Source organism: Schistocerca piceifrons, chromosome 3 (genome assembly GCF_021461385.2).
Source record: "Schistocerca piceifrons isolate TAMUIC-IGC-003096 chromosome 3, iqSchPice1.1, whole genome shotgun sequence".
Classification (NCBI taxonomy): domain Eukaryota; kingdom Metazoa; phylum Arthropoda; class Insecta; order Orthoptera; family Acrididae; genus Schistocerca; species Schistocerca piceifrons.
In genome coordinates, this window is record NC_060140.1 from 337,689,838 (window position 1) to 337,716,939 (window position 27,102).

Genomic DNA, 27,102 nt, shown 5'->3' on the forward strand with positions numbered 1-27,102 from the left:
AAATATCGTAAGCTGATAACATAAATTTCGTTAAACGACATTTTAAGTGAAAAAGTCATCTCTAAGAAAGGGGAAAAATACAATTGTTTGTATCGTTAATCATTATGTAAGAAAAAAATATAATGGATGAGATAAAGAGGCCCTACTTATTCTCCTATAAGTACTGATTGATGTATTTGTGTGTATATATTTTCACTAGCAAACAAATGTCGCTCTTTTGAAATGTTGATTCATTTCTCGGCACTTTACCACACAAACTTGTTCAAGAACGTACGTTATGAAGTTTGCTTTTCCATTACTAAACTTTACCGAGAATTCCAATACAGACAGACTTTTGATATCACAGATGGTAAGTCAGAATCTCACTTTCACCTTTCAATACTGGGCTATGTGAATTGATGTGATATGACAGACAGAGTGAATACGCAATGGAAGTATAAAATTCTTTACTCCATGGAGTTCACCCTGACGTGACGGTGCCGAGACGTGACGCGAAGACCAATGTGAATTGGCCGAAACTAACGATGTTAAGAAGACCGCATCACCGTTCCTCTGGTCAACGTCAAAACATACTTCTCCAGAAACTTTGACGTTCCGTTCATTCTCACTCCGTTGTGTTGATGGATTGCTTAAATAGCGCCATTTGAAAAAAAAAATAAAAATAAGAAAAATTATACGGTAATGTTTAAGAGTACAAATAGATGTACAAATTAATTTTCAATAAGAGTGTAAAATGACTCGTTACACATCATGACGATTTATCGTGCAAAATGATTCATGGAAAGTAACCAACTAACTGAATGCATTGTGGGATGTTCCGACGAAGTTCCGGCCCATTTCGCTCAGGTAAGTGTAAATCGATCTTTATCGTGAAAGAATGTTGACGTGTAGTTTTTGCTTCGTTGCTAGTTTACTTTGGTAATATTTCGCGGTATGTTTGAATCTCTGTTGCTAGGCAACGACGCATTGAGGACAGTTCTGCATTTGTAGCGAGTTTATTAAGGAAGAAAACGTTTGCGTCCAAAACTGTTATAAAATGTCAGTCTTCTAAAAATGTATTTTGAGACAGTTTATGGATTTATGATTTTTTATTTTTGTGAGTATTATCCAACCTCTTACACTGTAGTATATAAAACTATAAAATAACCTGGTCGTGTTTCATTTTCTTGTGTTACGTATGGGATTGTGTGTTGTTACAGGCATTGAAAAAGTAACAGCGCTTTCATATCGACCAATTAATTGGAGCAATGCACCAGTTAAGAGTATTTATAATAAAGAACGAATGCGTTATCATCCAGCCTACAATGAAGCGATCCCAGCTTTATGTGATTTAACGGAAAATTGTGATATCTGTTGTAGTGATCCGGTAAGAAATTCCAGCGTCTTTTAAATCAGCGTTGATATGATTATCAAATTTACTTTTATGTAATTTTAATTTTGTATTCCGATTTTCTGTAGGGATTTTAAATTAAATGTTGAGTAAGGAACTAAATTTATATGCTGATCATTTCACCACAGATGAATGTTGCATAGAAGTGTGAGAGTTAAAATCCTAATGATATTTTGTAATCAGGTATCCCTCCAGCACAAGATTGTGCCCCATTTTGCCGAATGATTCAGTAATGACATGTAGAGCCCACATGTACTGCTTTTATTTGGAAAAACTGGGAGTCTAATTTCAGCCCTACAAACCGGGTCAAGATCTTAAATCGCTCCTTTCAACTGTTACACACCGATATATTTTATTACTTGTGTCACTGTTAATAAGAAAGTATATGGTTTTGCAGATGTTGTTGTTGGCAGAGAACATCAAGGGATCATGAAGAATCAACATTATTCATGTGTTTGTTTTGAAATGCCTAAATTTTTAGCCATAAAAAATCTAGATGGAACAGGATAATAAATGAAATAATACGGAACTAATAGACCTGTATCTGCTTATATGTGATACATGAGATCGTAACATTAACAGAAACCACAGCTTGCAGCAAGGCGTCTCCTTGGTCATTTATATGTGCTTTTCATCTATCACTGATAGCATGTTACTTATGTCACTGCACTGTTATTTATTGAGAATAACATATAAATACTGCTGTGTTGAAAACTGACAGGGCGAGACCTTGCCTGTGTGAAAATACAGCTTAATTCCTACAATAAGATGAAGGCAGCTACATGTCACTGTTTAAACAATGCCATTTATTATATGCAAATAGCATTGTTACTTGTTTTGAACTGATTGGTTCAGTGTCAGGTGGCTGTTCCCATTTTAAATGGCAAAGGTAATACTCTTGGAATCTGGAATACAGAGATTCATTAGAGAATATTCATACACGTTCTAGAAGTGAGTGGATAACTGCCAGTTGTCTTGGGGGATAAGCTGTTTTTGTGTCATCTACAAAATTTGGTTAAGACAGAAGGGAATTACAAATGTTGGCTGCAAGTGGGCATTGATTTAAATCAGTGGGGGAAGTTGAAAATTTGTGCTGGACCAGGATTGGCTTCCTGCTTACTAGACAGATGCCCCGACCACTAAGCCATCTACACACAGCGGTCATCGTAACTGCATGGGCTACCCTAGCAAGCTTCTCATCAGACCCAAATTCTGAACTTGTCCACACACTATTGGTGGAGTGCCACTAGCCAATTATTCTCATTATTTGCGGCATTTTGCCGATTTCCGTGAGAGTTCAAGCCTGGTGTGTGTGTGTGTGTGTGTGTGTGTGTGTGTGTGTGTGTGTGTGTGTGTGTGTGTGTGTGTATTTGTTTGTTTGTTTGTTTGAAAGAACAGCCCCACCATTTTGATGTACCAGCCACTATGAGTTAAAGAGACAAAAGAATTATGGTCATTGGCTGTGAATGGGCGTTGATTTAAATCAATAGGGAACGTTGAGAATTTGTGCTGGACTGGAATTTGAATGTGGGTCTGCTGTTACTAGGCAGATGCTCTGACCCATAATTGGACACAGTGGCAACTGCACAGACTACCCTGTCATGCCTGTGTCTGGTTGGGTTAGTGGTCAGAGCATTTGCCTAGTAAGCAGGAGACCCGGGCTTGAATCCTGGTCTGGCACAAACTTTCTACAAATCAGTGCCCACTCGCAGTCATGGTCTGTAATTCATTTGTGTGTTAATTCATAGTGGGTAGATCATAAATGGTTTTGTCGGTGGAGAATACTGCAAAACACTGCACTGATAACAATAGCTGGAGTCACACACAATGGCAGTGAAGTTTAGGCTTGTGTGCAACTATGTCTTGCATTCTCTGGCGGCCTATGAGTGTTCAGTAGTGTCCTGAGTACTTCGCTGTGAATGTAGTAGCTAGTGTGAGGACCTGAAAATGATTGTAATGAGTTATTTAGTGAATTGTTATTTAATTTGTTTCAAGTTATCATGGCTGTTGTCAGTGGCAAGCGACAAATTCTACGCAGGCACATGAGAGACATAATTTGCAGGGTACATGCTTTCATCAAGTGTAAAGCATGTGTATGTGTGCAGTGCACCTGTCGCCTGGAACTGGCAACAATGCAATCCCTGTCCACATCTTTGCCTATGCGAATTGCCATTGTTCATGGATCACATCATAGAATCATTGGGGACAAACTGTAATTGGATAATGGGAGTGGAAAATGAGGCAGAAATATGGAAGCAATACTTCGAGGAGCTTACAGACTCAGAATCAATGAATTTCACAGGATTGGTGAAACACCAGAGGGAGGGACTCTTCACTTGCATCAAGTGAAAAGGTAGAGTGAGCACTATATAACCTCATCATCTTAAGATTACCATTTTCCTTGTCTACTTTATAGGTCTCTCTCTTTCCTTCTGGATTGTATCTCTGTACTTTATTGTATACTTTCATCTCATTCTATCCACATGCAGTTTTGCTCAACAACTGTATTCATTTGTTATCTTATCAGCAAAAACATATGGTGGACATTGGGAGTTGGTGATATGCACACTTACTGCTGAATTGAGATTGCGAGATCATGTGTGTTGGTGTTTACAGAAATATATATAAGGCTGAGAACTGAATTGTGAATGGCTGGGTTTACGTGATAATAGTTATAGGTAAAAGTAAATTAGGTTGTGTGTGGGTTGGTATGGTGATTTACGTTGGAGATCTTCCAGGGGTGCCAGATGGCTACTCATGGCATCAGAGCGGGCTGGGGCTCAACATCTGCTGAGACGTGCGGCATGCTTGGAGCTCCATCTGTGGCAAAATTATGTGATCCTGAGACGTGGTAACTGGGGAGACCAGTAGATAACACAGAATCAAATTTGACTCAGAAGTGTAATGACAGTCTGTTCTCATTGTTGGTTGTAAAAAGTTCTTGTCAACTGGAAGTTAAACCAATTTGTAATTGGAATAATAAACCCTTGTTTGTGAACCCATCAGCGCCTGTTACTTCGGGATAGTAGTCATTTCACAGGAGAAGTCTGATGGATGGCAGGATCCCTCCGAAACGAGTAAGAAGATCGCTTCAAGAAGGAGAAAACTCTCACAATGGCATGCTCTATACTACTCTACGGATGTCACCTTTGAAAGTTGTTGGATAGTCGGTGGTTGAATACGATGACCGTGAACATGTCTGTCAAGCTTGTCCCACAAATACTTGATGGGGTTTTGATCAGGACTCATTGCTGGCCATTCCATTCTTCATTGTCCAGGTGTCACAAGACATCCGGAACCAGAATGTTATCTTAATGATGATCCACTCACTGTAGTGGAGACATATAAATTCTTAGGACTGGTTTTCAACGTCCAATTGACGTGGCTTCCTTATCTTCGTCAGCTGAAGTGGAAGTGCTGCCAGCACCTGAAGCCCTCCACTGCCTGAGCAACACCAACTGGGGTGCAGATCACTCTACGCTGCTGCAGCTCTACAGAGTCCTTGTTCAATCCCGCCTTGACTATGGGAGTCTGTTTTATGGTTTGGTGGTGCCCTCAGTGTTGCGTTTACTTGACCCAGTGCACCACTGTGGCATTTGACTGGCAATAGGTGCTTTTAGGATGAGTCCAGTAACCAGCGCCCTGGTGGAGGCTGGAGTCCCTCCATTGAAGTTTAGATGTGCACAACTGCTCACCAGTTATGCTGCACACATTCATGGTTTCCTGAGAATCTGAATTACTGTCTCCTTTTCCCATCCACAGCGGTTCATCTCCCTCATCGGAGGCCCAGGTCAGGGCTTAAGATTGTGGTTCACGTCTGATCTCTTCTGTCTGAAGTGGAGTCCGCGCCTTTACCACCTACACTCAAGGTCCATTCATGTACCCCTCCATGGTGTACACCTAGGCAGCTTCTCCTGGACCTTTCACATGGTCCTAAGGGCTCAGTTAACCCTGCGGATCTCCGCTGTCACTGCCTCTCGATTCTTGACATGTACTGAGACCATGAAGTGGTTTATACTGATGGCTCGATGACTGATGGTCACGTTGGCTTCACATATGTTCATGGAGTACACATTGAACAGTACTCCTTGCCAGATGGCTGCAGTGTTTTCAGTGCAGAGCTGGCAGCCATTTCTCATGCCTTTGAGCGCATCTTCTCATGTCCTGGCAAGTTGTTTCTTCTGTGTACTGACTCCTTGAGCAGCCTACAAGCTATCGACCAGTGCTACCCCCACCATCCTTTGGTGGTGACCATCCAGCAGTTCATCTATGCCCTGGAACAGTCCAGTCATTGTATGGTGTTTGTGTGGACCGCAGGCCATGTCGGAATCCTAGGAAATGAACTTACCGACAGGCTGGCCAAACGGGTTACATGGAAACTGCTTCTGTAGATTGGCATCCCTGTAACTGACCTGCGATCATTATTACGCCGCAATGTTTTTCAGCTTTGGGAGACGGAATGACATAATCTCAGTATTCACAACAAACTGTGTGCCCTTAAGGAGGCTACGAACGTGTGGAAGACCTTCATGCGGGCCTCTTGCAGGGTCTCTGTGGCTCTCTGCCGGCTACACATGGGCCATATGTGGCTACCTCCTCTGTCACGAGGACCCACCTTGGTGTCACAGTGGCTCACATACGACTGTCATCCTCATCTTGCTGGACTGCACACTTTTAGCCGCTCTGCAGCAGACTTTTAATCTTCCCAGCACCTTAGCTTCGGTGTTGGGTGACAATGCCTCAACAGCAGATTTAGTTTTACATTTTCTTCGTGAGAGGGGTTTTTATCATACTATCTAAGGGTGGGCATTTAGCCTTCTCTCTGAGGTCACCACCCTCCCTCCATTTTAACTTTGTCACACTTTCTTTGCAGTTGTTTGTCTTGGTGGTCGTCTTTTCACTACATGTGTTCATCTTGCCTTGTCTTTTTGGGGTGGACATTTTAATGTGTTGCAGAGTGGCTGGCTCATCCTCTTTTATTACTGTGATCAGCCAGCCCAGACCATATGCTCTATGGTTTTAATGCCTTCTCCTACTTTTCTTTGTGGTGTGTTTTCCCCGTTTTCTGTTCATTCCATTCGTTTTCTTTCTAGGTGTGGTGTTGAGTGTTTTTGTACCTTGAGTCTTGATTGCATCAATAAAAAGGGACTGATGACCCTGTAGTTTGGTCCCTTTCTGCCCCAAATCAGCCAACCAACAGCCCTTGGGAGATGACTCGTATTTTATCTGATCAGTTGAACGGCATTTTATAGACACTTAGCAACAGAGTAAGAGAGGAAAATAGAATAGTTGCAGTCAACAGTTAGGTATAGGAATTTTGACAGCAGCCAATAATGATTCAACATCAGTTATGTAAGTTCTCTTTCAGCTTGAGTAGCAGTAACTATGCAATCCGTATTAAATTTTTAACTACCAAAAGTGTCCTTAAACTGCTATGACAATTCCACGTGCATTGATAAATATAACATAAGCAAGTATTTTGAAATAAGCTAACCACAGAATTCAGTTTCATTCATTTCATTGGCTAACCCCGGTCAATTCTTGAAATTTTTTCCCCCATTTGTTACTACGTTCTCTACTTTATTGGTCATAAAGATAATTATAACAACATTACCATGCTATTCCATACCATTGAAACCATACCATACTGTCCATTTTCCGAGTGCTCTGGACCTCTGTTGTGCAAATGTTAATTACATTGTTTCCTTTTGTTCACTGTACAAGTATCTGAGCATTCAGATGTGTCCACTGAGGACGATGATGGCTAGACCTAATGAGCTCCTCGCAAGTTCTGTGAAAGGGTGAACCCACTCTTGGAGTTAAATAACAAGTCATTTAAGCTATTTCATTTGGAGAAAAGTACTGTAGAGCAGTTGGGACTAAGGTTCAGAGACTGTCTGATGAAACTAACCTAAAGAAACTAATGATGAAGGCTGTGGCCGAAACCTGTGGTGTAATTGTCTTTTTATTATGCCTGTTTGCAACTTAATGCATCATCATTACAATAAGTAGCAATTTATATTTTCCTACAGCGTTGACATGCCTCCTTGGAGTTTCCATTGTTTAATCATACAACTAAGAATATCGGGTAGTCAAATGTGTATCCATTTAGAATAAATGTATTTAATAATTCTTCTTGCACCAGTTTAACAGTGGTTCTCATTATTCCAATAACCTTGACTCTGCTTACGGGAAGTCTAGGAAATGTATGTAACATGTTATTTTGTTCGAAGAAGCTCTGGTCTGTTACACATACCTCACTGCCTGAATCTAGAATTTTGTGTATTGGTACATGTCCTACTAAATGCTTGATTTTTGATTGGACATATGTTTTGAGGGATTGCTCATTTTCCTCTCATGGATCTTATATCAAATTATTTTTGTCATTGTAATGAATTAATCTGGAAGTTACTGGTGTGGCTCATTTTCCAATGCTTGTAGGGACATGACCCTTCATGGGAGGTTATACATTTTCTCCTTCCGTAATTGTGTTGTTATTATTGAATGTTCTATTTGGGTGTTCCCTGTTACCAGTTCCTTTTCTACACCTAGTTGCTGATCTGTTATACTCCTGATCATTGCTTCTACTGTCTCCTAAATGGGTAATGTCGTTCCTCATGATCCCTTATTGTAATCAGTATCATTTGTATGTAGTATTTAGGCTGTTGTTATTATTGCTATTATTGTTGGATTGCCATCTTTCTGCCTGTCTTTCTACCATTTATACCTGTTCCAGATATGCTAATAAGTTACTGATCTTGCTCCAGTCATTTTTAGGACATTGGTTAACTTTTTATTTGCAACTTCCATTTTAATAATTTTGCGGCTTTATCACACTCACTACATTAGGATGGGCGCTAAAGACCTTGCTGTCATGCAGGCTCACCATCATATCACGTCACTGCCTAAAAGTTTGTACCTTACTCTCCATGGTAAGTGGCTGATAATCACTTCTAGCAAATGTTCTTCCCATATCACGTCTAGGTACTTTACTCTGTTAAGGTGTAGTTCTTCAGCTCTAAGTGATCCATCCTGCTGTTTACGTGTGATGTCAATTCAAGCAACCTATGATTCATTTTCTCCAATTTTTTTTTTTTTTTTTTTGTGATTTGGGCTAATTGTTGAAGTATTATCTGCATAAATGGCTCCTTCATCATTTGCTCATCTGTGAAAGCAATACTTATGAAGTAATTTGTTATTGTTATTGTAAGTAAATTAAATAAGTAATAATGATGGTTAAGTGTTCCCTAATAGTGTAGCTACTCAAGCACTTCATAAGTCATGAGAAAATCGTAAGCCATTCATTAACACTGCATCATAATTCATAATGACTTCACTGATTATAGCTTAATATTAATAAGACCCATTGGGCTCTTGGGTGAGCTGTGTAGCAGATGCATTGGTAGCTACTGGCTGTGTCATTGGTCTAGGACTATTGCACTGTGACATGGTGCTGTGCTGGGATGGAACAGAACTTGTCAAATGCTGATAACCATCATTGAGGTGCTTGTGGATGTTGGCAGTGTATGAACACAGTCATAGTTACGGACTCTTCTGTTATAACTCACTCTCAATGGGAGTGTGGAAAGAGATGTTGCAGTTAATAATTACTTTTATGTACAGCATCTGATTTTAATTGAGGTGGTTTCCTCCAGTTAAATATTCTCGATACATTGTTATGGAAAATTTGTTTATTGTTGTTTAATAGCCTGGCAGCCTCTTATTTAATGCTGTTGTCAGTCTCAATTTCTTCGTGCTTGGTTCAAAATTAATTTAGCATGGGCTAACTCAGGTAAATTTTTGGTTAACAAATAACTGTTAAATATACCATGTGTCTTTCCTAAGAGTTGTTTGGCGCATTTTCTCTAGCATTTGCCCAAACAAATACTGCTCATCATTTCTTCCAAGTGATGCCCAGTGTTGACAGAAAGTGTTGGTTTGTTTCCTGTTGCAAACAAAATTATTTGTAAAGCAAAATTTTAAGTGCCCATTCGATATTGCTGTCCCGTATTCATCTAGTGTGATATTTGTTTTATCAGTATGTATTAGCAGGGACAGTATTACACTAAGAATAACCAGCACTTCGCAGTGACTGAACATTGTTGACAGGTGGTAGTAGTAGCTGTCAGCACAGGCCAGGACAGTGCTGTCGTGGACTGATAGCCTTTGTAGTCTGGTCCCTTCAACCCCACAAACCAACCAACCAGTGCTGTCCCTGCTGGAGTACTGGTTATTCTTCATGCTTTACTGTCCCTGTTAATACACACAGATAAAATAAATGTCACACTTAACTAATTTTCAGCTGCTCTGTTGAATGGGCATGTGTAATTCTGTTTTAAAAATCGCTTTGTTTAAAATGGGATACAAACCACTGCTTTCCATCAACACTTGATATTGCATGAAAGAAATGATGAGCAGTATATGTTCGTGGGAGAGATGCCCTGTGTACAGTGTAGACATTGTATCTCTAATGTTTATGTTCTGTAGTTGTTAACAATGCAGTACAATATCGCAGCACTGCTACTATAACTGTACAAGTTGAAAGCTTCGATTTAATATAATTCTTCTTCATTGTTTTAATAGTTTCTTATTGTCAGTAAGTGTCTGAAAATATCAGGCTCCCTAATTGACACTTTTTAGACATGTCTTCTTCTTTGTTAAAATATTTCAGCTTTGTGTTTGTATCTTGATGTAAGGCTTGAGACTTTGTTTCTGAATGCATGGTTTTTCTTGGAGCAGTCATCACTTGTGAGGGTTCCGATGCTCTTTGTGTAAGTTTTTTTGTAATTTTTATTGGAATTTTTACTTCTTCCAGACTTCCTTCGTATACCAATCTCTACTTTCTATACGAGAGGCATATTGATAATAAGAAAGGTTGGTTTATTCCAGCTCAGTAAATAACTTTGAGTGCTTGAGTTCTTGCAAAAAAAAAAATCCCCTTTTTACATTGAGTATCTTTTTTTTTCTTAGATGTCTGCATAGATTATACTAGCTGGGAAACACAGCTTTGCCCAGTATTTATTTATGCTCATGCCTGAGACAGTGTATTTATTTTTGACTTGAAAAGCTTCTTTGTATACATTGTTTGAACAAAGAGCTGGTTTGCGTCACTAACATCGAAAAGAGCCATGTGGTTCTGGCTGTGTGAAAAGCAACTGACACACATGTGCACAACATGCAGTGTCTGGGCTTGTGTTTTTTTTATGGTCATAGCGTAACATAAGTTGACTGGGAATTGTACAAGTTTAAAGCGAAATAGTAAATTGTTTGGAATAAGCAGAATTCTGGGTATAAAAACCAGCTTGTCTGTGCCACATACTGACAGAATTTCCGTTTCTACGATGTTATGTTGGAATTAAGTAACTTTAAGCCTCCGTGAATGAAGGAGTCTGAGAAGTGAGAGAATGCATGATGCTCTCGGTCACAGGTACATTGTGCCTCACTTCTAATAGGAGTTTGCAAAGAGCACATTAAGGCCTAATCCTCTCAGGCCACAGCAAATCGTGCCTCATGATCTTCATTAGATTCTTGAGACTGCATAGTCATCAGTCTTTTAGCCATTCTGGTGTGTTTAGAAAGACTTAACCATCTTCTGGGCAGTAGGCACCCAAATCATGAAGCAAACTTAATAAATTTGTTTTCACGAGCAAAGAATATAAATAAACCCTACTGAAAGAAGCAAAGCACTGTCATAAATATTTTAATGCACAAAGTGAAATCAGTAAATCCATATATCCTAGCCAAGTAAATTGTCTGTTAGTTTGCATTCATAAAGATAAGATTGCTGCACTTAGTTCTGTCACCGATGTAAACTATGGAAAATACGTCTGTTACTTAGTTAAAGAAAAAAAGTGCCATCTTTTGGTTCTTGAGCATACTACGAAACTAAAAGTGCCGTCTATTGGTTCCTTAGTGTGCTACGCAAAGATGATTGAATGTCCGAACTTCTAAGCTGAGCAGACGAATTTAGATAAAACTTTAAATTATGATGTCTTTTATTTTGTGATCCGGTTCTGGCGAAATAAAGCTTACACATTACGTGTTAAAACCCAAAGAAAATTAATCATCTAGTTTTGGAGATTAGCTTGTTCAAACATACAGACACAGCAGTCTTAGATAAAGCTTTAAAACATGAAACATTTCTTTTTTATGATCCTATTTTGATGAAATAAAGCCTATATGTTGTCCCAAGTTATGCTGAAGTTACCTGTGAAAATCCCATGGAAATTTGTCAAGTAGTTTTGGAGGTTAGCGTGTTCAGACAGACAGACATGGCAGACTCTGTGGCATACTGTATGGCATTGCAGACTCCTGGTAAATACTTGCGTTGATGTCAGTAAGCTGAATGAGGTCCTCAACTGCCACACGACACCCCTGCAGCATCTTGTACAAAAATACACCAAATACCCACAGAATGCAACAGTATTATGAAAAGGGTACTTCTACTCACCACATAGTGGAGATGCTGAGTTGCAGACAGGCACAACAAAAAGACTGTCAGAAAGTGAGCTTTCGGCCAACAAGGCCTTCATCGGAAATAGTCCCTGCCCTTGCCCCCCCCCCCCCCCCCCCCCCCACACACACACACACACATGACCACAGTCTTTGGCTGCTGAGGCCACACTGTGTGGATGCTCTCTAGGAGCAGATTTTTTGAAACTTAGTCTCGAAAGGTATTAAATGGAATTCAAAATTTTGTTGTCGTTCTGACTCTCAGTCTAAACTATTAGACTTAAAAATATGAAAGCATGAGAGGACACTCATTATGTAATGAAGGTGCCCACTACAGAAGGTTTTGTAACACTCAACCTACAACGAGGCTAAATTTGCATTTCAGTAGTGCAGCTCAATGCCTGGCATGAATCACTGGTTGTAGAAACATCAAATTTAGAGGGAATATTCATTATGTATCATAGGTACTGTTGTGGCGTAACAAGCTAGCTACGCCACACTGAGAAGGGAGCCGAAAGGCACGCGTACACACACGCCGACTGGCGTCAAGTCTGGAACAGGATACGTTATGACTGCTATAAAGAAAATATGTAGCTTTGGAATATACTTAACTTTATTCTTTGTTGATTTACAACGTTCTTCTTGAGACATTTATACGATAACTCTCAAACTAGGTAAGGCTAATGGCGCCTTGCTAGGTCATAGCCATGGACTTAGCAGAAGGCTATTCTAACTGTCTCTCGGCAAATGAGAGGAAAGGCTTCGTCCGTATAGTCGCTAGCAATGTCGTCGTACAACTGGGGCTAGTGCTCGTCCGTATCTTGAGACCTGCCTTGTGGTGGCGCTCGGTCTGCGATCACACAGTGGCGACACGCGGGTCCGACATGTACTAAATGGACCGCGGCCGATTTAAGCTACCACCTAGCAAGTGTGGTGTCTGGCGGTGACACCACATTCCTCCCCCGCAAATCGGCGAACGGTCGTGTGATAAGGCTTCCACCCGCCGTGGGGAGGACCCCATGTTGACGTATGCGATGAGGTGGGGAGCCTAACAACAGACGAGGCTGTGCCACCCGCACCCGGCCATTCGGTCCGAGGGGAGCTAGGAAACGCCTGAAAACCTAGTCCAAGGTGCACGTCAACATGCGGTGTATGCGCCCGTAAAGAGACAGGAGGGGCCGAAGGGTCGACCTCCATTACGTCGGGACATCCGATGCGCGAAGACGCCATGTGGTCCGGAGCGGGCAAGAGTTCCATGGCGGAGGACGGCTGGTCACGGGAAGCGATCAGTGGCGCGTGACCCAGGGAGGCGCTTGGCCGCTGCAGCGAAGCGTCGAATGCGGGCGGCGCCGGCGGGAGAACAGGCGGCGGCGGCTGCGGCGGCGCGTCGCCATGGGGCAAAATGGAAGGCATCGTCGGTAACACCGGGGGATGAGGCGAGCCAGTAGATGGGTCCCCAGGGCGCTGACCGGACGGCACCGTCGCTGAAAGCAGACGGGGAGCGGCAGAACCCGTGCGACTACAGAGGCGCAGCTGATTGAGATGCCGACGCACCTCACCAGAGGCCCCCAAAACCAAATACATCGCGCGGCCGAGGCAGCGAAGAATGCGCCCTGCGAGCCAACGCCGTGAACCTCGATAGTTGCGATAAAATACAACGTCGCCTGGAGCAAAAGCAGGAGTCTGCCGCTGCATACGAACCTGATGCGGCGGATGCAGCAAAGACATCAAGGTTCGATGAGGACGACCGTGGAGCAACTCAGCCGGCGAGCGACCATCTCGGGGCTGAGAGCGATACGATGACAAAAAGAGCAACAACGCGTCCTCCCGAGAATGCGACTCTTTCAACTTCAACATCTGTGACTTGAAAGTCTGGACCAATCGTTCAGCGGCACCGTTTGACTGAGGCGAAAACGGCGCGGATGTCAGATGTTGAATACCATTGGCCGTGCAGAATGACTGAAATTCTGCGGACATTAATTGTGGGCCATTGTCGGAAACAATAGTCTGCGGAAGACCTTCAATGCAAAATATAGCAGACAACGCTTGGATGGTGGCGGAGGACGTCGTGGAAGACATCCGGACAACAAAAGGAAAATTACTAAAGGCATCTACCAGAACCAACCATCGAGCATTCCAGAATGGACCAGCAAAATCGATGTGCAAGCGTTGCCAAGGGGAAGTGGCTTTTGGCCATGCAAAGACTTTCCGCGGCGGTGCGGATTGTTGTTCGGCACACGCCATGCAAGAAGAACACATATTCGTAATCGCAGCATCGATTCCGAACCAAGTACAGTGCTGACGAGCAAGTTGTTTCGCTCGCACTATACCCCAATGTCCTTGGTGAAGAAGCCGTAAGACAGAGGACTGTAACGAACGTGGGACCACGACTCGGGACTGATCGTTATCAGAACGCAACAACAAAACACCACGTCGAACAAAAAGTCTCTCCTTGTGAGCAAAAAATCGGCGAACTAACGGATCCTCGATCCGAGACTTTGACAAAGGCCATTGCGTAGCAACAAAACGCAAGACGGTAGCAAGGACAGGGTCAGCAGCGGTGGCTGTAGCTACACGACGAAAATCAATCGGAAACGATTCGACCACTTCATCGGTTTCCGAATCAATGAACATGCAAGCAAGTTCGGAAGAATCAAATGCTTTATCCTCAGCAACAGGCAAACGGGACAACGCATCGGCGTTTCCGTACTTAGCAGTGGACCGATACAAGATATCGTAGCGGTACTGAGAGAGGAAAATAGACCAGCGAATGAATTCCTGCGCTGTACGTGGAGGTACAGGCTTGTTCGGATGAAAAAGCGACGTCAAAGGTTTGTGGTCTGTGATGATGGTAAAGTGACGACCATACAAGAAATCATGGAACTTAGTAACACCAAACACGAGAGCCAAAGCTTCTTTCTCTATCTGGGAATAATTTCTTTGCGCAGACGAGAGCAATTTTGACGCAAAGGCAATAGGGCGATCATGCGAGCCAACTTCGTGCGCAAGCACAGCACCGATCCCGAATCCGATGCATCTACCATCAACAAAAGGGGTTTCTGGGGATCGAATGGCGTAAGGCAAATATTAGAAAGCAACGCCGATTTCAACTGGCGAAAGGCGCGTTCGCATTCCGTCGACCAGACGAACGGAACACCTGTACGGCGTAAGCGATGAAGCGGAGCTGAAAGGGAAGAGGCATTGCGCACATTCACTCACACCTTGTGATTCTAAATCGTGGAATGTACTTGCGACCTCATCACGCAATGCGTGAGGAACATTGCGCGCTCTGAAAAATTTCGGTTGCGCGTTGACTTTCGGTTCCAAATGTGCTGCATAGTTTTTAGCGCAACCTCAGCCCGGTGCAAAAATGTCTGCAAATTCGTCACATAGCCGAGAAACACTGTCTGAAGGCACAGTCTGATTCACTGATAGGACCTGATTTACAATAGACATGTTAAACAACTGAAATAAATCTAAACCAAACAAGTTCACTGCAGCAGAAGAACGAAGAACGTAAAATGACACAAGTTTTGTTTGTCCCTTGTATGTTGCAAGAAGAGTGCACTGTCCTAACACAGGGATGAGCTGTCCTGAATGACTTTTTAACTGAACATTTGCGGCACGCAATGGAGGTTTGCCCAGTTGTTTGTACGTGTCGTGATTGAGCAGTGAAACTGCAGCTCCGGTATCGAGCTGGAATGGTAGGACCTTGCCATTAAAGTCCAAATCTACAAAAAGTTTATTGTCCTGCTGACGACAAGAGCGACTGTTTTGTGCAATTTGAACAGACACTTGTACAGAAGCACTTGCTACTTGACGCGATTTCCGGCGACGTCGACGCACACTTTTTGTGGGACGAACACAGTCACTGTTAGAAAGAGTGGCACTGGACGAAGCGGAATTAACGACATGAACTAAATGGACCGCGGCCGATTGAAGCTACCACCTAGCAAGTGTGGTGTCTGGCGGTGACACCACAGGTACTATCCAAGAAAACATTTTTCTGTAATTCAATACACAAGGGGATAAATTGGGTATGAAGTGTGGCAAACACTACAAACTAATTGACAATGTAGGTTGCATTGTGGACCAGGTAGTGATGGAGCAAGAAAAATTTGTTCGTGGAATATGATAGGTATTGGCAGTTTACTTCATAATTTTGTTGGTAAACAGCAATTGGAGACTGTATTATGTGGACACTACACTGTGGCAGTTTTAGATGGGGAGTTTTTTGAACTGTAGAGACCGGTAGGGGTTGCCAACTGCACAAACAATTGCACTGTAACCACTACCAGTGCTTTGTGTACTCGAGTTTGCTTTATGTTGTGGATTGCTTATTACCTTTTTTTCTTATTTTGAAATGAATGAAGAAAGTAATTCTGGTGCATAAAGGGATTTGAATGTGACTCTTCCCACAACAAAAGGAATCAACAATGCCTATGACCATTATGTCAGTTATGTTTTAGTGGAAGCACAGAACCTGGGCTTAGGGTGACAGCCTTTCGAGGTGGAGAGAGGGCTTATTCCCCTGCACTGTTCCTCTCCCCTCGGGCAGTCTAAATTCTCATTTGTTTATGATTGTGGCTGACTGACACAATATACTGTCAGCATTTTGCTAGTCTTGCACTTAAGAGTTTAAAGTAAACAACTTTATTATAATCTTTTATTTGGTATTTGTGTAAAGGAGGAGTACACCCAGGTGGACTTCTGTGCTTGCTGTGAATTGAATAACTGACTGCTACTATTAATTCAGCCCAAACATCCATGGCAGTAGAAAACTGTTTCCTTGTTATTGTTTTTTTTAATGGTGGCTGAGTTGTATGCTTGCAGGTAAACACTTGTTTGATGGGGTGGCACTACAAAAGAGATGTGGCAATACAATTAGGAATAACAAATTACATTTATTAAGAGTAAGAGTATGTTACAAAATGGTACTTAACTCTGGTACATTTTGACGTGTGGCACTTGATGTCCTAAACGTAATATGATGAAATCTAAATAACTTTGCTGTTTCTTGATTACAATATTGGTCTTGCAACAGAATGTAATTACATAGATGCCCTGTCAATGGTTCTAATTTAGTCTTGAGAGTACTGTACTGAGCTGACTGTAGGTACTGCCTGTACTAATTGCTGTCGTGGAACTGTCTACGTGTGTGTGGCACTTTGTGCCAAGCCTGTTGACGGTAGAACATCCATATCTGCCAGCACAAAGTGTGAGTGATGTAGTCTGCGATTGATAGCATTCTTTATTGGCTGTCCACACAACTGGTGGATGTGCAAGACATGCTAAAGGAAGGGGCACAAAATCAGAAAGAGGTCTGTATTAGTGAGTGCCATCTGGAGGCTGTTGCATTGAGCTGAGGCACACCAGGTGAGTGGTTGCACCTGTGTGGTGGCAGACCCTCGCAGCATTAGTTGTGCACCTCTTGCTTAGTACACAATAGTTCTCTCTACACTCAATGTGTAATGTGTGAAAGCACTACAAATGGCTGTAGAAGTGATAAATATTAATGGACAAAGTGCAATGACATATTGTTTTCCATTATTGGCAATGAAGCCTGCCTGTTTCATTTCCTCCCCTTTATTGTGTTTCACATGAGGAAATGGTCAGAATAATGCATGTGAAATCTTCAATTTTGTTGAAAATCACTGGAATGAATTTTCAGTCACATTACACTATAGTGGCAGTGCTAATGGCAATACACAGAATGAGCATAATGATGATATTATTCAGCCTTCAACATATGTGTTTACTGCGTGAACTGATTGCAGTAAGTGGAATGTTGCGTATGTTTTTTGTAGATTATTTTAACAGTAATCTATTTGTTGAAGCAGATACGAAGGTGTTTACAAAAGATTTGTCAAATGGTCGTTTTGATGCTTTCCTGTCTGATGAGGAGAAATTTTCTGAACCAGCAAATAATTCTACTCCAAAAGTAAATTGTGCTCTAGATAATAAATCAAACAAAGTACATAAAACTGGTATTTTTTTAAATTTAGTTTGCGCATCTTCTACTGAATCTTCTACAGTTCGGCTGGAAGTCTTCAACAGTCAAATATGGAAACTGGGGGATGGATAAATAGAACACTTAATAATCAGTGTGTTCAGTAACTGGCTGTCTAAGGGATACCATTATTTATATATCTAAAAACAAAGATGATGAGACTTACCAAACAAAAGCGCTGGCAAGTCGATAGACACACAAACAAACACAAACATACACACAAAATTCAAGCTTTCGCAACAAACGGTTGCTTCATCAAGAAAGAGGGAAGGAGAGGGAAAGACGAAAGGATGTGGGTTTTAAGGGAGAGGGTAAGGAGTCATTCCAATCCCGGGAGCGGAAAGACTTACCTTAGGGGGAAAAAAGGACAGGTATACACTCGCGCACACACACACATATCCATCCACACATACACAGACACAAGCAGACATATGTAAAGGCAAAGAGCTTAGGCAGAGATGTCAGTCGAGGCGGAAGTAAAGAGGCAAAGATGTTGTTGAAAGACAGGTGAGGTATGAGTGGCGGCAACTTGAAATTAGCGGAGGTTGAGGCCTGGTGGATAACGAGAAGAGAGGATATACTGAAGGGCAAGTTCCCATCTCCGGAGTTCTGACAGGTTGGTGTTAGTGGGAAGCATCCAGATAACCCGGACGGTGTAACACTGTGCCAAGATGTGCTGGCTGTGCACCAAGGCATGTTTAGCCACAGGGTGATCCTCATTACCAACAAACACTGTCTGCCTTTGTCCATTCATGCGAATGGACAGTTTGTTGCTGGTCATTCCCACATTGGAAGCTTCACAGTGTAGGCAGGTCAGTTGGTAAATCACGTGGGTGCTTTCACACGTGGCTCTGCCTTTGATCGTGTACACCTTCCGGGTTACAGGACTGGAGTAGGTGGTGGTGGGAGGGTGCATGGGACAGGTTTTACACCAGGGGCGGTTACAAGGGTAGGAGCCAGAGGGTAGGGAAGGTGGTTTGGGGATTTCATAGGGATGAACTAAGAGGTTACGAAGGTTAGGTGGACGGCGGAAAGACACTCTTGGTGGAGTGGGGAGGATTTCATGAAGGATGGATCTCATTTCAGGGCAGGATTTGAGGAAGTTGTATCCCTGCTGGAGAGCCACATTCAGAGTCTGATTCAGTCCCGGAAAGTATCCTGTCACAAGTGGGGCACTTTTGGGGTTCTTCTGTGGGAGGTTCTGGGTTTGAAGGGATGAGGAAGTGGCTCTGTACCAGGTCGGGTGGGTAGTCGCAGGATGCGAAAGCTGTTTTCAGGTTGTTGGTGTAATGGTTCAGGGATTCCAGACTGGAGCAGATTTGTTTGCCACGAAGACCTAGGCTGTAGGGAAGGGACCGTTTGATGTGGAATGGGTGGCAGCTGTCATAATGTAGGTACTGTTGCTTGTTGGTGGGTTTGATGTGGACGGACATGTGAAGCTGGCCATTGGACAGATGGAGGTCAACGTCAAGGAAAGTGGCATGGCATTTAGAGTAGGACCAGGTGAATCTGATGGAACCAAAGGAGTTGAGGTTTGAGAGGAAATTCTGGAGTTCTTCTTCACTGTGAGTCCAGATCATGAAGATGTCATCAATAAATCTGTACCAAACCTTGGGTTTGCAGGCCTGGGTAACCAAGAAGGCTTCCTCTAAGCGACCCATGAATAGGTTGGCGTACGAGGGGGCCATCCTGGTACCCATGGCTGTTCCCTTTAATTGTTGGTAGGTCTGACCTTCAAAAGTGAAGAAGTTGTGGGTCAGGATGAAGCTGGCTAAGGTAATGAGGAAAGAGGTTTTAGGAAGGGTGGCAGGTGATCGGCGTGAAAGGAAGTGCTCCATCGCAGTGAGGCCCTGGACGTGCGGAATATTTGTGTATGAGGAAGTGGCATCAATGGTTACAAGGATGGTTTCCGGGGGTAACAGACTGGATAAGGATTCCAGGCGTTCGAGGAAGTGGTCGGTGTCTTTGATGAAGGATGGGAGACTGCATGTAATGGGTTGAAGGTGTTGATCTACGTAGGCAGAGATACGTTCTGTGGGGGCTTGGTGACCAGCTACAATGGGGCGGCTGGGATGATTGGGTTTGTGAATTTTAGGAAGAAGGTAGAAGGTAGGGGTGCGGGGTGTCGGTGGGGTCAGGAGGTTGATGGAGTCAGGTGAAAGGTTTTGTTGGGGGCCTAAGGTTCTGAGGATTCCTTGAAGCTCCGCTTAGACATCAGGAATGGGATTACCTTGGCAAACTTTGTATGTGGTGTTGTCTGAAAGCTGACGCAGTCCCTCAGCCACATACTCCCGACAATCGAGTACCACTGTCGTGGAACCCAAGTCTGCCGGAAGAATGACGATGGAACGGTCAGCCTTCAGACCACGGATAGCTTGGGCTTCAGCAGTGGTGATGTTGGGAGTAGGATTAAGGTTTTTTATGAATCAGACTCTGAATGTGGCTCTCCAGCAGGGATACAACTTCCTCAAATCCTGCCCTGAAATGAGATCCATCCTTCATGAAATCCTCCCCACTCCACCAAGAGTGTCTTTCCGTCGTCCACCTAACCTTCATAACCTCTTAGTTCATCCCTATGAAATCCCCAAACCACCTTCCCTACCCTCTGGCTCCTACCCTTGTAACCGCCTCCGGTGTAAAACCTGTCCCATGCACCCTCCCACCACCACCTACTCCAGTCCTGTAACCCGGAAGGTGTACACGATCAAAGGCAGAGCCACGTGTGAAAGCACCCACGTGATTTGCCAACTGACCTGCCTACACTGTGAAGCTTTCTATGTGGGAATGACCAGCAACAAACTGTCCATTCGCATGAATGGACACAGGCAGACAGTGTTTGTTGGTAATGAGGATCACCCTGTGGCTAAACATGCCTTGGTGTACGGCCAGCACATCTTGGCACAGTGTTACACCGTCCAGGTTATCTGGATACTTCCCACTAACACCAACCTGTCAGAACTCCGGAGATGGGAACTTGCCCTTCAGTATATCCTCTCTTCTCATTATCCGCCAGGCCTCAACCTCCGCTAATTTCAAGTTGCCGCCACCCATACCTCACCTGTCTTTCAACAACATCTTTGCCTCTTTACTTCTGCTTCGACTGACACCTCTGCCTAAGCTCTTTGCGTTTACAAATGTCTGCTTGTGTCTGTGTATGTGCGGATGGATATGTGTGTGTGTGCGAGTGTATACCTGTCCTTTTTTTTCCCCCTAAGGTAAGTCTTTCCGCTCCCGGGATTGGAATGACTCCTTACCCTCTCCCTTAAAACCCACATCCTTTCGTCTTTCCCTCTCCTTCCCTCTTTCCTGATGAATAAACCATTTGTCGCGAAAGCTTAAATTTTGTGTGTATGTTTGTGTTTGTTTGTGTGTCTATCGACCTGCCAGCGCTTTTGTTTGGTAAGTCTCATCATCTTTGTTTTTAGATATATTTTAACCACGTGGAATGTTTCCCTCTATTATATGGATACCATTATTTGTTGTACATTCAAACTGCTGCCAGTTAACTAACACTTTCACATTTGTTTCCCTCTGATATGGGACACAGTAGGCCTCCCAACAGTGAAGTGTATCTTAGTGGGCCAGTTTCAGTGGGAGACAGCACCTCAGATTTGTTAGTTATGGAGATGAGTATTAATATCATGAGTTCTCCCTGATCTGTGCATCACCTGTACAGGGCTCCTAGATCTGCCGTTGGTACACCACTTACTGTCAAGTGAATGAGTGCTGATAGATACGGTATACTCTGTAGAGGAGACTATATTTGTGGGAGAGGATTATTGTGATTTCATGTCATCGGTATCTTCATTGATCATAAAGAAATTCATTTTATTAGACAGTAACCTAAAGTCATAAACAATGACAACTTTCTTATGTACAGGAAACTTCATTTTCTATAACATAATCGTACACTACACACTTGAAGACTCCCAGGACTTGATAGAGTTAAATGTAAGTCTCCTATTCAGATCTCTACATTGTGAATACATTTTGTTTAGGTACCCAGTGGTAATTCTCCTCTTTCAGTTCAATATTCCATTTTCAAATATGATCTTGCACATTTATAGAAGAACCAGTAGTATATTCTGTTTACAAACCACATGCTTCATACCATTAAAACACTGTATGTGTTGGGTATGTTTGAGTATTTTCATTTCTAACATGTAACTTCCTGAACAGTCAGGAGTTTTACTGTAGAGGAAGCAGAGAAAAATTTAGGAGAACATAAAATCATGAATTGAGTGGTATACAGTGAAACTAGAAAGTTATGTAGGGGGTAAACAGAATTTCAACACACACACACACACACACACACACACACACACACACACACACACAGATCTGTGTGTGATATTTGAACGATTTGATCGTCAAGCAGGACACTAGTAATACTGTATCCGAACATTATAGGTTTGATCTTCCTACTCATCCCCATTAGCTTACATTTTTCCACATTTGGGGCTAGCTGCCATTCATCACACCAACTGGAAATTTTGTCTAAGTTGTCCTGTATCTTCCTACATTCACTCAACTTTGACACCTTACTGTACACCATCTTATCATCAGCAAACAACAGCAGATTGCTGCCCATCCTGTCAGCCAAATCATTTATGTATATAGCAGTCCTATCACACTTCCCTGGGTCACTACTGACAATTCCCTTGTCTTTGATGAACACTCGCCACTGAGAACAGCATACTGGGTTCTATTATTTGAGAAATCTTCAAGCAACTCACGTATGTGTGAACTTATGCCATATGCTCGTACCTTTGTTAACCAGCCTGCAATCGGACACCATGTCAAATGCTTTCCAGAAATCTAGACATACGGAATCTGTCTATTGCCCTTCATCCATAGTTCTCAATATATGATGTGAGGAAAGGGTAAGCTGAGTTTCGCAGGAGTGATGCTTTCTAAAACCATGCTGATTTATCCACAGAAGCTTCTCTGTCTCAAGAAAGTTTATTATATTCGAACTGAGAGTATGTTTCAGTGGTTGTTCCGCAATCATGTTCTCATACAATAATAGAGTCCTTCTATCTATGTGTATGCAGAATACGTTAGAATTGTTTATGTTGAGGGTCAGTTGCCACTCCCTACACCAAGCTTCAATCATCTGCATGTCCACCTTCATTTCACCATGATTTTCTAGTGTCGCCAGCTCTCTGTGTATAATGGCACGATCCATGAAGAGCCTCAGGACCAAGGTTATCTACTTGGTTATTTATATGTTGTTTGTTGTGGGTTGGCAGGAGAGCCAACACCGTATTATTAGAGGAAGCCGAAAGGCACGCGTTTTAGCTCACGCAGGCGAGCATGAGGTCTGGAACAGGACAAGGAAATTAGACTTTAGATAAAAGGACGTAGCTGGTGGAATACTTAACTTTAATCCATTAATGATGAGCGTCGCTCTTGACTGTACATAATTCAGTATCAATAGTAACTGGTAATGGCGCCTTGCTAGGTCGTAGAAAATGACGTAGCTGAAGGCTATGCTAACTATCGTCTCGGCAAATGAGAGTGTATTTTGTCAGTGGACCATCACTAGCAAAGTCGATTGTACAATTGGGGTGAGTGCTAGGAAGTCTCTCTAGACCTGCCGTGTGGCGGCACTCGGTCTGCAATCACTGATAGTGGCGACACGCGGGTCCGACGTATACTAACGGACTGCGGCCGATTTAAAGGCTACCACCTAGCAAGTGTGGTGTCTGGCGGTGACACCACATTCCTCCCCCGCAAACCCGCAAATCGGCACACGGTTGTGGCATAAGGCTACTGTCCATTGTGGGGAGGACCCCATGTTGACGTATGCGACGAGGTGGGGAGCCTAACAACAGGCAAGTCTGTGCCACCCGCACCCTGCCATTCGGACCGCGGGGAGCTAGGAAACGCCTGAAAACCTGCTCCAGGGTGCACGCCAACATGCGGTGTATGCGCCCGTAGAGAGTCAGGAGGGGCCGAAGGGTCGACCTCCATCGGGTCGGAGCACCCGACGGGCGAAGACGACAGATGGTCTGGAGCGGGCAAGAGTTCCATGGCGGAGGACAACTGGTCACACGAAGCGATTGGCGGCGCGTGACCCAGGGAGGCACCCGACGGTTGCAGCGACGCGTCCACTGTGGGCGTCGCCGGCGGGAGAACAGGCGGCGGCGGTGGTGGCACGTTGCCATGGGGTAAAATGGAAGGCAGCGTCGGTAACACCTGGGGCTGAGGTGAGCCAGTAGATGGATCCCCAGGGCACTGGCCGGACGGCACCGTCACTGAAAGCAGACGGGGAGCGGCAGATCCCTCGCGACGACAGAGGCGCAACTGATTGAGATGCCGACGCACCTCACCAGAGGTCTCCAAAACCAGATACATAGCGCGGCTGAGGCAGCGAAGAATGCGCCCTTCGAGCCAACGCCGTGAACCTTGATAGTTGCGGTAGGAGACAACGTCGCCTGGGGCAAAAGCAGGTGTCCGCCGCTTCACAGGAACCTGATGCGGTGGATGTAGCAAAGACATCAAGGTTTGATGAGGGTGACCGTGGAGCAGCTCAGCCGGCGAGCGACCTTCTCGGGGCTGAGAGCGATACGAGGACATAAAGAGCAATAATGTGTCCTCCCGAGAATGCGACTTTTTCAACTTCAACATCTGTGACTTGAAAGTCCTGACCAGTCGTTCAGCGGCACCGTTCGACTGTGACGAAAATGGCGCAGATGTCAGATGTTGAATACCATTGGCCTTGCAGAAGGACGGAAATTCTGTGGACATGAATTGTGGGCCATTGTCGGAAACAATAGTCTGTGGAAGACCTTCAATGCAAAAGATAGCAGATAACGCTTGGATGGTGGCAGATGACGTTGTGGAAGACATCCGGACAACAAAAGGAAAATGACTGAATGAATCTACCACAACCAACCATCGAGCATTCCAGAATGGACCAGCAAAATCGATGTGTAAGTGTTGCCAAGGGGAAGTGGCTTTTGGCCATGCAAAGAATTTCCGCGGTGGTGCTGATTGTTGTTCGGCACACACCATGCAAGAAGAGCACATATTCGTAATCACGGCATCGATTCCGAACCAAGTACAGTGCTGACGAGCAAGTTGTTTTGTTCTCACTATACCCCATGTCCTTGGTGGAGAAGCTGTAAGACAGGACTGTAACGAATGTGGGACCACAACCCTGGACCGATCATTATCTGAACGCGACAGCAAAACACCACGTCGAACAAAAAGTCTCTCCTTGTGAGCAAAAAATCGCCGAACCAATGGATCCCCGATCCGTGACTTTGACAAAGGCCATTGCGTAGCAACAAAACGCAGGACGGTAGCAAGGACAGGGTCGGCAGCTGTGGCTGTAGCTACACGACGAAAATCAATCGGAAATTCGACCACGTCATCGGTTTCCGAATCAATGAACATGCAAGCAAGTTTGGAGGTACGAATGCTCTATCCTCAGCAACAGGCAAAGGGGACAACACATCGGCGTTTCCGTACTTAGCAGTGGACCGATACAAGATATCGTAGCGGTAGTGCGAGAGGAAAATAGACCAGCGAATGAATTTCTGCGCTGTACGTGGAGGTGCAGGCTTGGTCGGATGAAAAAGCGATGTCAAAGGTTTGCAGTCTGTGATGATGGTAAAGTGACAACCATACAAGAAATCATGAAACTTTGTAACACCAAACACGAGAGCCAATGCTTCTTTCTCGATCTGTGAATAATTGCGTTGCGCAGACGAGAGCAATTTAGACGCAAAGGTAATAGGGCGATCATGCGAACCATCTTTGTGCGCAAGCGTATCACCAATCCCGAAATCCGATGCATCCACCATCAACAAAAGGGGCTTCCGGGGATCAAATGGCGTAAGGCAAGTGTTGGAAAGCAACGCCGATTTCAATTGGCGAAAGGCGCGTTCAAATTCCGTCGTCCAGACGAACGGAACACCTTTACGGCATAAGCGATGAAGCGGAGCTGAAATGGAAGAGGCATGGGGAACATATTTGTTATAGTAATTTATTTTTCCCAGCACACTCTGTAGCTACTTCAAATTCTGCGGCGAAGGCAAGTCTTGTATGGCACGGAGGTGCTCTGGACTGGGATGTATGCCTTGGGCATTGAGTACATATCCCAGATAGGGTAAGTCACGAGCAAAAAACACACATTTGTCCTTCCGCAAGCGAAGACCATTTTGTCGCAAGACCTGAAATAATGTTCTGAGATTGGCTAAATGTTCTTCTTCTGTCTTTCCGGAGATCACAATATCGTCCAGATAGTTTGCTGCAGTAGGGACCGACGCACAAAGAGTTTGTAGATATTGCTGAAACAATGCAGGGGTGGATGCACACCCGAGTGGCAGTCGTTTGAATCGATACAAACCAAGATGCGTGTTAACCACCAAAATGCCCTGGGAGTCTTCGTCCACCGGTATTTGCAAGTACGCATCTGCTAGGTCCAACTTCGAAAAATATTTACCCGGGCACAGTTTGTCAAAAAGATCTTCCGAGCGGGGTAAAGGGAAAGTTGCAGTCACTAGTTGTGGATTCACTGTTGCCTTGAAGTCCACACAAAGTCTCAATTGTCCGGAAGGTTTTTGCAAAATTACTAAGGGTGATGCCCAGAGAGAAGCCTGCACACGTTCAATTACACCTTGTGATTCCAAATCGTGTAATGTTTTTGCGACCTCATCACGTAATGCGTGGGGAACATTGCGCGCTCTGAAAAATTTCGGTTGCGCATTTACTTTCAGTTCCAAATGTGCTTTATAGTTGTTAGCGCAACCGAGGCCCGGTGCAAAAATGTCTGCAAGTTCTTCACATAGACGAGAAACACTGTCTGAAGGCACAGTCTGGTTCACTGATAGGACCTGATTTACTATAGACAAGTTAAACAACTGAAATAAATCGAAACCAAACAAGTTCACTATAGAAGAAGAACGAAGGACGTAAAATGAAACAAGTTTTGTTTGTCCCTTGTATGTTGCAAGAAGGCTGCACTGTCCTAACACAGGGATCTCTTGACCTGAATAGGTACTTAACATTTGCGGCACGCAACGGAGGTGTGCCCAGCAGTTTGTAAGTGCCTTGATTGAGCAGTGTAACTGCAGCCCCGGTATCGAGCTGGAATGTTATCACTTTGCCGTTAATGTCCAAGTCCACAAAAAGTTTATTGTCCTGCTGACGACAAGAGAGACTGTCTTGTGCAACGTGAACTGACACTGGTACAAAATCACTTGCGACTTGACGGGAGTGCCGGCAACGTCGACGCACA

The 27,102-nt window shown here is 43.8% G+C and overlaps 1 protein-coding gene across 1 annotated transcript in view; it reads left to right on the forward strand.

The window, feature by feature from the left end:
* Nucleotides 1–956: 956 nt before the first annotated feature.
* Nucleotides 957–27,102, forward strand: part of LOC124789672 — a 61,889-nt gene continuing 35,743 nt past the window's right edge. Inside the window, exons 1-2 of the mRNA XM_047257107.1 lie at nt 957–1,096; nt 1,200–1,366. Coding sequence (XP_047113063.1) covers nt 1,054–1,096; nt 1,200–1,366 — 210 coding nt within the window. The 5' untranslated portion in view covers nt 957–1,053. The remainder of the gene's footprint in view (nt 1,097–1,199; nt 1,367–27,102) is intronic.